We start from the raw sequence: 11,164 nt of genomic DNA on the forward strand, positions 1-11,164 counted from the left end.
TTTTGGCAACATATATATATATATATATATATTTTTTTTTTTTTTTACATCTATTTGTAATAACATTTGCACAACATTTTTTAATGACATTGATATTACAATGATATTATATATATATTTTAGCCCAATCCAAGGTCTTTTAAGCATAACCATGAGTGCCCTGAAATATTTAATTTTCATAACTTATATATTATATATTATTTTATACTTCTTTTTGCACTATTCTCATTGTATGCACACTTAAATGCAAACACTTAGCGATACTAATGCACAGTTTTGTCATGACAATAAAGCACATTAATCTGATTTTCTCTAGAGAAAGTGCGGGTCATTTTCACTGAGATGTGAGTTATAGTTAGAAGTGCTTTATAGCATGCTGTGACGACAACAGCAGTCTGGTACAATCAGGGGATATGGAGCAGAGCAGGTTATGGGATTCCCCTAGGGTTTCTTTAATCACGGTGGATTTATCAAATTATTTAATGCATGCAATTTTAAATAAGCATACGCCCAGTATAAGAGCTACGCTGGACGTGTTTTCATTTAAAATTACTTTGATTAAATGTTGCTCAGTAGCAACTTAAAGTCATAATTTGTGTCAATGACTGCCAAGTGGTTCCCAAACAATTTCACCAATTTTAGGTTCCAGGATTCCATGAAAAAAAAAAAAAAATTCATTTAAATTACATATCACTTGCATTGAATGGCATGCCAGTTTATATATAATGTGAACCAGTGCTTAAATTTCTTCAACAGTGAATAACAAGGGGTGATCCAACATAAAAATCGTTGAATTTAGAAGATGTTTTTGCATTTATAAATCACAGGGTAAACTTAAAAGGAAAAGAAAAGTATCTAAAATGACTAAGAGAGTTTACTTAGAGTTCAAATTCAAGGACAATCCCACTGGAGAAACCTGGAACTGAGTGCATTGATCAATACATACATTATACAATATATACACAAATGCATTGCGTTTTGCACAAAATGCATTGCATTGAATTTCGTACACTCTATACTCATGCATAAATTGTGTGTAATATCATGAGTACTTATTAAGGCAGGTTAACAAGTCAAATTCTCAATTTGACCAATAAACGTGAGCTCTATAAACCTTCCATTTATTAGCATAGAGCTTTAGCCACTACCCCACCAAACCTAAACTCACAAACACACCACAATTAATCCACCTAAAAAATATGCATGGATTGTAATTAGTTGTGCATTTACACTTCTCTTTTTCAGTGCTGGGTAGTAACTGATTACATGTAATCTGGATTACGTAATCCGATCCCAAAAATTAAGCGCTTGTAATTAGATTAAATTACATTTTTAAATACTTGTAATCAGACTACAGTTACTTATTTATTGATTAAATGATTACATATTATTTACACAATAGCAACAAATTATTTATAATTTGATCCCCTTTAATTCTTCTTTTTCATCTTTCTAAATTTTCATCTAAAACACCTAACACTTACAGTGGGTACGGAAAGTATTCAGACCCCCTTCAATTTTAGAAAAACACTTGACATTTTTGCAGATTTATTAAAAAAGAAAAACTGAAATATCACATGGTCCTAAGTATTAAGTATTTTTGCTCAGTATTTAGTAGAAGCACCCTTTTGATCTAATACAGCCATGAGTCTTTTTGGGAAAGATGCAACAAGTTTTTCACACCTGGATTTGGGGATCCTCTGCCATTCCTCCTTGCAGATCCTCTCCAGTTCTGTCAGGTTGGATGGTAAACGTTGGTGGACAGCCATTTTTAGGTCTCTCCAGAGATGCTCAATTGGGTTTAAGTCAGGGCTCTGGCTGGGCCATTCAAGAACAGTCACAGAGTTGTTGTGAAGCCACTCCTTCGTTATTTTAGCTGTGTGCTTAGGGTCATTGTCTTGTTGGAAGGTAAACCTTCGGCCCAGTCTGAGGTCCTGAGCACTCTGGAGAAGGTTTTCGTCCAGGATATCCCTGTACTTGGCCGCATTCATCTTTCCCTCGATTGCAACCAGTCGTCCTGTCCCTGCAGCTGAAAAACACCCCCACAGCATGATGCTGCCACCACCATGCTTCACTGTTGGGACAGTATTGGACAGGTGATGAGCAGTGCCTAGTTTTCTCCACACATACCGCTTAGAATTAACGCCAAAAAGTTCTATCTTGGTCTCATCAAACCAGAGAATCTTATTTCTCACCATCTTAGTCCTTCAGATGTTTTTTAGCAAACTTCATGCGGGCTTTCATGTGTCTTGCACAGAGGAGAGGCTTCCGTCGGGCCACTCCGCCATAAAGCCCCGACTGGTGGAGGGCGGCAGTGATGGTTGACTTTCTACAACCTTCTCCCATCTCCCGACTGCATCTCTGGAGCGCAGCCACAGTGATCTTTGGGTTCTTCTTTACCTCTCTCACCAAGGCTCTTCTCCCCCGATAGCTCAGTTTGGCCGGACGGCCAGCTCTAGGAAGGGTTCTGGTCGTCCCAAACGTCTTCCATTTAAGGATTATGGAGGCCACTGTGCTCTTAGGAACCTTAAGTGCAGCAGAAATTTTTTTTGTAACCTTGGCCAGATCTGTGCCTTGCCACAATTCTGTCTCTGAGCTCTTCAGGCAGTTCCTTTGACCTCATGATTCTCATTTGCTCTGACATGCACTGTGAGCTGTAAGGTCTTATATAGACAGGTGTGTGGCTTTCCTAATCAAGTCCAATCAGTATAATCAAACACAGCTGGACTCAAATGAAGGTGTAGAACCATCTCAAGGATGATCAGAAGAAATGGACAGCACCTGAGTTAAATATATGAGTGTCACAACAAAGGGTCTGAATACTTAGGACCATGTGATATTTCAGTTTTTCTTTTTTAATAAATCTGCAAAAATGTCAACGATTCTGTGTTTTTCTGTCAATATGGGGTGCTGTGTGTACATTAATGAGGAAAAAAAATTAACTTAAATGATTTTAGCAAATGGCTGCAATATAACAAAGAGTGAAAAATTGAAGGGGGTCTGAATACTTTCCGTACCCACTGTATACACTTTCAGAAAGTCTTCCAGTTTTGTTGACATTCACACAAAGAATTTACAAAAATCATTTCAGTTTTAATCTCATCTTCATCTCAAAATTTCAACATTGTGTCAACTACTGATGAACACATTAATTTTTATTTGAATTATCACTTAGTGGGTTATTTAATGTGTTAAGACTTTTGTCTTTTTTGTCTTTCAAACATTAAAATGCACAAGTTCATGTTATTTCTTAATTACACATGATGCAGGGAACTTTTTTTTTATAGTCAGCCAAACCTCTTTCACCTAATAAATGTATTTGAAGCTCCTCTAAGATAATAAGGTATTAAGTTAATAATTAAGTAACACGTGTGCATATTCACGGTTCAAAAGTAATCTAAAAGTAATCAAAAGTAGTCTGATTAGGTAATGGATTATGCTAGTAACCACAGTTTTTGTCATGTAATTTGGAATCAGTAATGGATTACAATTTGTAAATACTCAGCAATGCTCATTTTAATAAGTTAATAAGTAACACATTTGAATATTCACGGTTCAAAAGTAATCTAAAAGTAACCACACGTAGTCTGATTCAATTACCTAAGATGTGTAATGCAATTGATTACATTACTAACCACAGTTTTTGTCCTGTAATTTAGGATCAGTAATAGCCTACAATTTGTAAGTAATTTATCCAGCAATGCTCATTTTAATAAGTTAATAATGAAGTAACGTGCATATTCACGGTTGAAAAGTAATCTGATTATATAACCTAAGACATGTAATGTAATGCATTACGTTACTAACCACAATTTTTATCATGTAATTTGGAATCCATAACAGATTACAATTTGTAAATACTCAGCAATGCTCATTTTAATAAGTTAGTAATTAAGTAATGTGCATATTCACGGTTGAAAAGTAATCTAAAAGTAATCAAAAAGTAATCTGATTATATTACCTAAAATGTGTAATGTAATGGATTACGCTATACTAACTACAGTTTTTGTCATGTAATTTGGAATAAGTAACGGATTACAATTTCTAAGTAATCCACTCAGCAATGCTCATTTTTGATCACAATATAAGTCTTCAGTGTCCGCGGCGTAGAACTTGACCGCATGATCACCACTGTCCAAGACAACAAGCACGTTCAACGCCGTCGCAGCGAATGCCGCTGGACGCATCAGTCCGCTCACTAGCGGAGTCAGCGCAGGGTTTTTCTGTGGATTTCCCAAACTCCAAACCATGCCATTCTGCACATCCCCAGCAACCACGTCTCCATTTCTATCAAAAGCCACCGCAGATATAACCAAACTCAAAGCGCTCTTCAAGTGAAGACCGAAATCGTCCATCTGCGTCAAAGGAACGAAGTCACTATTGAATATCCTCAGCGTGAAGCTGCTCCGAAGTCGCTCCACGATTGCGATGTTTCCCGAAGCTCTGCAAGAAGCAACCGAACGCGGATGCATCAGTTCTTTCAAAACGACTCGCTTAGCTAAAACCACGCCATGAGAAAAGTCCATTACGACTTGGTTTAGGGTTCCCAACTCAGCGTCGGTCACTAAAACTCGTCCACGGTTGTCTACATCTACACCCCACGGCAGTCGAAAACCTCGAACAGTCGCCAGAGGACGGCCTTTGGACGTGAAGACTTTGAGTGATTGGTCACCAGCATCGGCGACCAAAATGTGTCCGGTTTTAGTCAAAGAAACATCTAGTGGGTAACAGATGTTGGACGACTGTCCAAAGACGTTTAAAAGAGTTCCTTGTGCATCAAAAACAACGACTCGTTTATCAGCATCGTGCACCACAACAGTCTGTCCTGATGTTTCGTCCACAGCCATTCCAGTAGGGTTGACCATCGTCCCCCATCCTCCGAAGGCCAAATGGAGACGCAACGTCCCCCAACCCAAGCTTTCAGTCCATTCTTGATGATCAGAGGACAATTTGGAATGAGATTCACACAACAGGAGCTCTTGGAGATCTGCAAGCGCACGGCATTCAGAGGTGCTGCCAACGTCCCACACTTTCCTACAAAAAGGACACTCTAGTTTCTTCTGGACGGAGTGAGACAAGGCACAGACGCATTTGAGACAGAGCACATGGCCGCAGGGAAGATTTTGTGCCGTTTGGTCTTTCTTCTGCAGGGAGAACCTTTCAAAACACACTTTGCACTCCAGCAGGTTCGACTCGATCTCTGTCAGGACGTCTTCGGCTCTCATACATGATGGGACGGGCGTCTCGGACATCTTGTGCTTTATATAAATAAATACTGGCCTAATGACTGGCAAAAATGGGTTGAGGGGATAAGAGAGAGCTTTAGGACAGCAAACATGATCATGTGACTGTATAAACATGAGCTGAGAGTCTGTACTGCCCTCTTGTGGTGAGACGACAAAATCACTTTACATTTGAACAGCAGAGAAACCTCTCAACGTTTCATTTGAAGACATTTTTACTATTACTAATTCAATTTAAAAAAGTCTAATATGCCTATACAAATATCATCTATAATAAGCACTGGTTGATTGAATGATACCACAAAAATACATATTTTACACTTTAATAGGGGTTTGAAGTAAAAATACTTCAGAAAAGAAATGTCTGGATTCTGTTTTACCTCAAAATTAAAAGAAAAAACCAGGAGACATTATATTTTGCATTAAAAAATGGTGTATACACTATAATGTGACAATTTACTATAAATGTGTAAATTGTGTAAACTCAATTCAAATCTGTATTATTATTATTATTTATAATAATAATTAATAACCAATAAAAAACTGGAAATTTTGGTATAGTCTATATATAAACTACAACCATAAAACTGTATAAAAGCAATTCAAATCTATTTTATAATCATTAAGCATTACAAAAGTGAGAATCTGATATTTTGCTTAAAGAAAATTGTCTATATATTCATTGACATTATTTACTATAATCATAAAATGTTATAACAGCAATTAAAGTCTGTATTATCATTAATAATAAGCGTTAAAAATATGAGAATTTCATATTTTCCATAAAGAAAATTGTCTATACATCATCCACTATAATCCTAAAATTCTATAATAGCAATTAAAATCTTTAATATTCTTAACGTTAGTAATACGAAGTGTTACAAAAGTACGATTTTTTTATTGTGCGTACAAAAAATAGTCCATATATTCACTGTGACATCATTTACTATAATCAAAAAATTGAATAATAGCAATAAAATATTCGATATCATCATTAATAAAGCATTACAAAAGTCAGAATTGCATAATAGCAATTAAAACGATATTATTATGAATAATAATAATAATAACAGATGCTTTTAAATCATACAATTAAATTTAAATGATAGAAACTACAATTTTTATTATTATTGAATTTAGTGGGTAAATATCCTTAATTGTCCTGTAAATTGCACAGCAAAGCATGGTCCTAAAACAGGCTTTCTGAAACATGATCTGGTTCTGTGAGGTGTCTATACGTGTCTATTTCTGTCTGATATCTGACTCCACTGGTTAGTAGAGCTGGTCAAATGAGCTCAGCGTCCACCGAAGCAGATCACAGCTGAGGAGCGGCCCAAACACTTAAACACTCATACAGTCACATCGGCTATTTCCACAGTATCCTCCAGCAGTTCTGTCATGGGTGGCATTTAATCCAAATATGATTGTGACTGAATGTTAAAGCACACACTACTATATCTATTCGGTCAGTTCATTATCAATATTTTATTGGTTATAACTACTCCTGTTAATCAATAAATAAATATTAATATAATTATATAATATATATATATATAAAACTGGTTTTTAATAGAGTTAATATTTATATTATATTTAATATTTATAAATAATAATTATCATTTTTAAGTCACTTTGGATAAAAGCGTCTGCTAAATGACTACATGTAAATGATTAAAAATGTAGTATTAATAGAATAATAATAGATATTTATATTCATCATTATATTATAATTTATTTATTTTTTTTTAAATCTAATCATTTTTTATTTTTTTTTTTACAAATGGAACGGCATCTGAAGGGACAAACAAATGACTTATTGTGCTGGTTAAGAAAAGGCAGAAAAGCCCAAAACCAAAATAATACAAAATACAAATCACAAGAAACATGAAATTTAATCACAAAATTCAGTTACATCCCAAGTAGTTGCATGTAAATTGTGATCAAACAAACACATAAACAAACGTCATATATTGAAAAGCTGCAAAGTTCAGTCACGTTGTGCCATTCTTAATATCACCGAAAGACACGGAATCGTTTACAATTAACGTGAAATGCAAAAATCAGGACAAAAAGGCATTGAAATGTTTCACAGGAGCCAAACAGATACACGACACACGAGTTTGGCAAATAGTTACGAAGCTTCACGTGACGCTGCAGATCGTCGCATTAATACAGGACAAGGTGTTTGATTATGAACACTAGTGATATATCAACCAACACTTAACAGATGCGTTAGTGTGAGTAACAAACCACTGACAGCCCAGTCAACGGATGAGCAGACTCCTGTGTGAACCGTGAGGTGAGTGCAAAACATTTCAGATACTGCAATTAAAACAAGACCAGATTTACACACACACAGGTAACAGGTGATAGTTATTGAAACATGCACGCAGGCACACGATATCTGTGTTAAACAGACACAGAAGTCTGTGAAGGCTTGAATACTGCTGTAAGGGTGAGATGATCAGGATCATATTAATGTGATAAATATAATGTGACGATTCTAGCAAACATGCAAAACTAAAAACTACAGAAGCTTATTTCCACCGAGGAACAAAACAATAAAAATCTCACTATTCGGAGTTTTTCCTCACAAGTCTGACTTTTTTCATAAATGATCATCTTACATTATAATTTGTTAAAATGTAATGTTTATGGTTTCGGTTTTTGCCTTTCTCTTCACTGTATATAAACTGGATTTCTGTATGTCTACAATTACATTTTGAACTGTGCCATTGCAAATGCAAGAAATATGAGATAGCATGCACAAATGTGAGATCTCAACTGTGACAAAAAGTCAGAAATGTGACAAAAAAAAAAAAAACAATTGAAATGCGAGATAATTTGAATTGCAAGAAAAAAAGATAAAACAAGTGAAAGGTGAGAATAAACTAAATGTGAATTGTGAGTCAGAAATGTGAGATAAATCTAAATTGTGAGAAGAAAAAACAGAATTGCGAGAAAAAAATCTTTTGAGATAAATGCAAATTAAAATTGTTTTATGTAATTACATTTAAATTTTACTTTAAAATTGTCATACGTGAGATTAAAAAAAATCAGAACGGTAACAAAAAGTCAGAAATGTGTGAGAAAAAAAATGTAAGGAAAAAGTCAGAAATGTGCCCTTTTTTTATTTTGACAAGCTTGTTTTCTCCAAGGAATAAAAAAGAAAAGAAAAAAGGTCAATTGTGACCATATCTCACATTTCTGACAAATTTTCTCACAATTCTGATTTTTTTTCTCTCATATTTCTGACTTTTTTCTTGCATTTGCAAGTTTGTCTCACATTTGTCAGCTGTAACCTTGCAATAAGATTTTCCTGCGCAGAATTGAATGCATCTCTTAATTCTAAAAAAGAAAAGTCAGAATTGTAAGAGACTAAAAGTTCAGAATTACTTTCATTTTTATTGCGTGGCTGAAATAAGCTTCCACGAGAAACACATTGAAAACGGCAGCAGCTGGAGAAGCAGAGATGCTCTAGAAACAAACATCACACGATAAAACATCCTGCGCTTCAAGAACAACATCAAACTCGGAAAGTGCTAAAAACCATGTGCTTTCGGTGAGACTCAGGCCGGTGAACCTGCATTCATCTCGAACATGATTCGTTTAAAGCAGCTTAACCTGGAAACATTCAACTCAGTCTGGATCAAACACAGCAAGTCATGCCTCAACATCTAATGCCACTCGCAAACCATTTTACCTCCACAATCTGATTTACAGTACATTAGCATTCAGATGTTTGGGGTCAGGAAGATTTTATTTACCGTATAAGAAAGAAATACTTTTATTCATCAAGGATGCGTTAAATTGATCAAAAGTGCCATTAAAGACATTTATAATGTTACAAAAGATTTCGGTTTCAAATAAATGCTGTTCTTTTGAACTTTCTATTCATCGGTGAATCATGAAAAATAAAATGCATCACCGTTTCCACAAAAATAACGGGCAGCGCAACTGTTTTCAACATTGATATTAATCAGAAATGTTTCTCAGCATATCAGAATGATTTCTGAAGATCATGTGACACTGATCCAAATCCAAAATCCAGCTTTGATCACAGAAATAAATGACAGTTTAACAGATATTCACATAGAAAACGGTTATTTTAAATTACAATAATATTTCACATTTTTTACTGTATTTTTGATCAAATAAACGCAGCCTTGGCGAACAGAGCAGACTTCTTTCAAAAACATAAAAAAACAAAATCTTAACCCCAAACTCTACACTTACATTTTTATGACTAGCACTAAAAGAAAATCATTTTAAAAGAACATGCACCAGCAAAATGCACAATAAGAATGTGTTTTAAGAAGGTAAATTCTGATATAATGTTGACTTTAAAATATGATAATTTGTAAACACATTATGATATGAATAACATACTCTGAAATCGGCTGCATACCGTAAAATACAGCTGTGACATCGAATCCAGCACTGATACGAGTCACGCATGCGACTGAAAACACCAGCTATGCTTGGGATCTAACCTGGTTAACCAGTCTCTGTAGGTCAACAGGTAAAGTGAGCTCGCTAACTAAACACCGGACACACAGGATTGCCTTTTCAAAGGGTCTTGCATCATCATCATCATCATCATCTGATGTTGCTAACAGGAGCGACACCTGTGCAAAAGTTCCCGTCGAAAAGCCTTTCAGAGATGGCCTTATTTCTCCAGGCCGTTGATGCTTCTGATATTTCCCGAGTCCCTCCGTTTCCTGGTGGAAGAGGAAGTTGTGCTGTCCGCCTCAAACTCCCCTACAGCACAAACGCATTACAATGTGACAGAAAACACTGGCACGTATGTTTGAGTTCATGCACAGAATGCACAAGGTATAATGCATGCATGTTCGCAAAGATCTAGAAGGAAACAAATCAACTTGACTGGATATTTCACAATTGCATAATGATATTTTACCGTTTCTGCAGATATAGTTTGTATACTGTACATAGCATTGACTGTAAGGGTTATTATCATTAACTAAAACCATAAAAAACTTAAAATAAACATTAACTGAAATAAATAAAAAAAAAATTAATCTTTTTTTTTTTTAGCTAGTCAGCAAAGCAATAAATAAATAAACTTTATAATTATAATGGAAAACATAAAAATAAAAACTAATTCAAAATATTTTAAATGATATTAAAAAAAAAATGACTGAAAAAGTAAAATATTCAGAATATAAAAAAAAAGATATCTAACGAAAATGACAAAAATAACCCAACAAAATCATTAAAATTTTTACTGTAATTAAAACGAAACATGGAAAATGCAAAACTAAAAACTAATTCAAAATATTAAAAAGCAACATCTAATAAAAATGCCAAAACAAGCCAACAAAATTATGAAAACTTTCAAAATAAAATAAAAAAGGGAAAAAACAAAAATAAAAACTAATTCAAAATATTAAAAAAAAGATATCTAATAAAAAAGATGACAAAAAAACAACAACAAAGTTACTAAAACTTTCAACTTAAAATGAAAAATGGAAAAATACTAAAATAAAAACTAATGCAAAAAATGAAAAAGCAATATCTAATAAAAGTGTCAAAAACTAATTCAAAATATTAAAAAAAAAAACAACATCTAATAAAATCGACGAAAAAACCCAACAAAATTATGAAAACTTTCAAATGAAAAAGAAAAATAGAAAATGCAAACAAAAATTAATTCAAAATAATAAAAAAGATATCTAATTACAAAAAAAACTATTTCAAAAAAAAAAATAAAACAATAAATAAAATAAAACAAACATAATAAATAAAAAACAACATAAAACACTACCTGGATTATCTAATAAATTTACCAAAATGTGCAACAATATTATGCTTGACTTGACCTTCCATTTCCAGTATGGCTTCCAGTGTCACTTATTATATATATATATATATATATATATATATATAAAAAAAAAAAA

The 11,164-nt window shown here is 33.9% G+C and overlaps 2 protein-coding genes across 2 annotated transcripts in view; both read right to left on the reverse strand.

Moving 5' to 3' along the window:
- Positions 1-4,062: 4,062 nt before the first annotated feature.
- On the reverse strand, positions 4,063-5,351 carry LOC107677641 (E3 ubiquitin-protein ligase NHLRC1). Its single transcript, XM_016472626.1, has one exon. It carries the CDS (start codon positions 5,250-5,252, stop codon positions 4,068-4,070), a length of 1,185 nt encoding a protein of 394 aa, XP_016328112.1. The 5' UTR covers positions 5,253-5,351; the 3' UTR covers positions 4,063-4,067.
- A 4,117-nt stretch (positions 5,352-9,468) lies between these two features.
- Positions 9,469-11,164, reverse strand: part of ptdss1a (phosphatidylserine synthase 1a) — a 19,044-nt gene continuing 17,348 nt past the window's right edge. Inside the window, exon 13 of the mRNA XM_016472656.1 lies at positions 9,469-10,004. Within this exon, the coding sequence (XP_016328142.1) occupies positions 9,913-10,004 (92 nt within the window). The 3' untranslated portion in view covers positions 9,469-9,912. The remainder of the gene's footprint in view (positions 10,005-11,164) is intronic.

This window comes from Sinocyclocheilus anshuiensis, unplaced genomic scaffold, assembly GCF_001515605.1.
Source record: "Sinocyclocheilus anshuiensis isolate Anshui unplaced genomic scaffold, SAMN03320099.WGS_v1.1 scaffold796, whole genome shotgun sequence".
NCBI classification, from domain to species: Eukaryota; Metazoa; Chordata; class Actinopteri; order Cypriniformes; family Cyprinidae; genus Sinocyclocheilus; species Sinocyclocheilus anshuiensis.

Excerpts from the sequence above, each read along its gene's own strand:
- LOC107677641 (XM_016472626.1), bottom strand. The coding sequence starts at position 5,252 with ATGTCCGAGACGCCCGTCCCATCATGTATGAGAGCCGAAGACGTCCTG.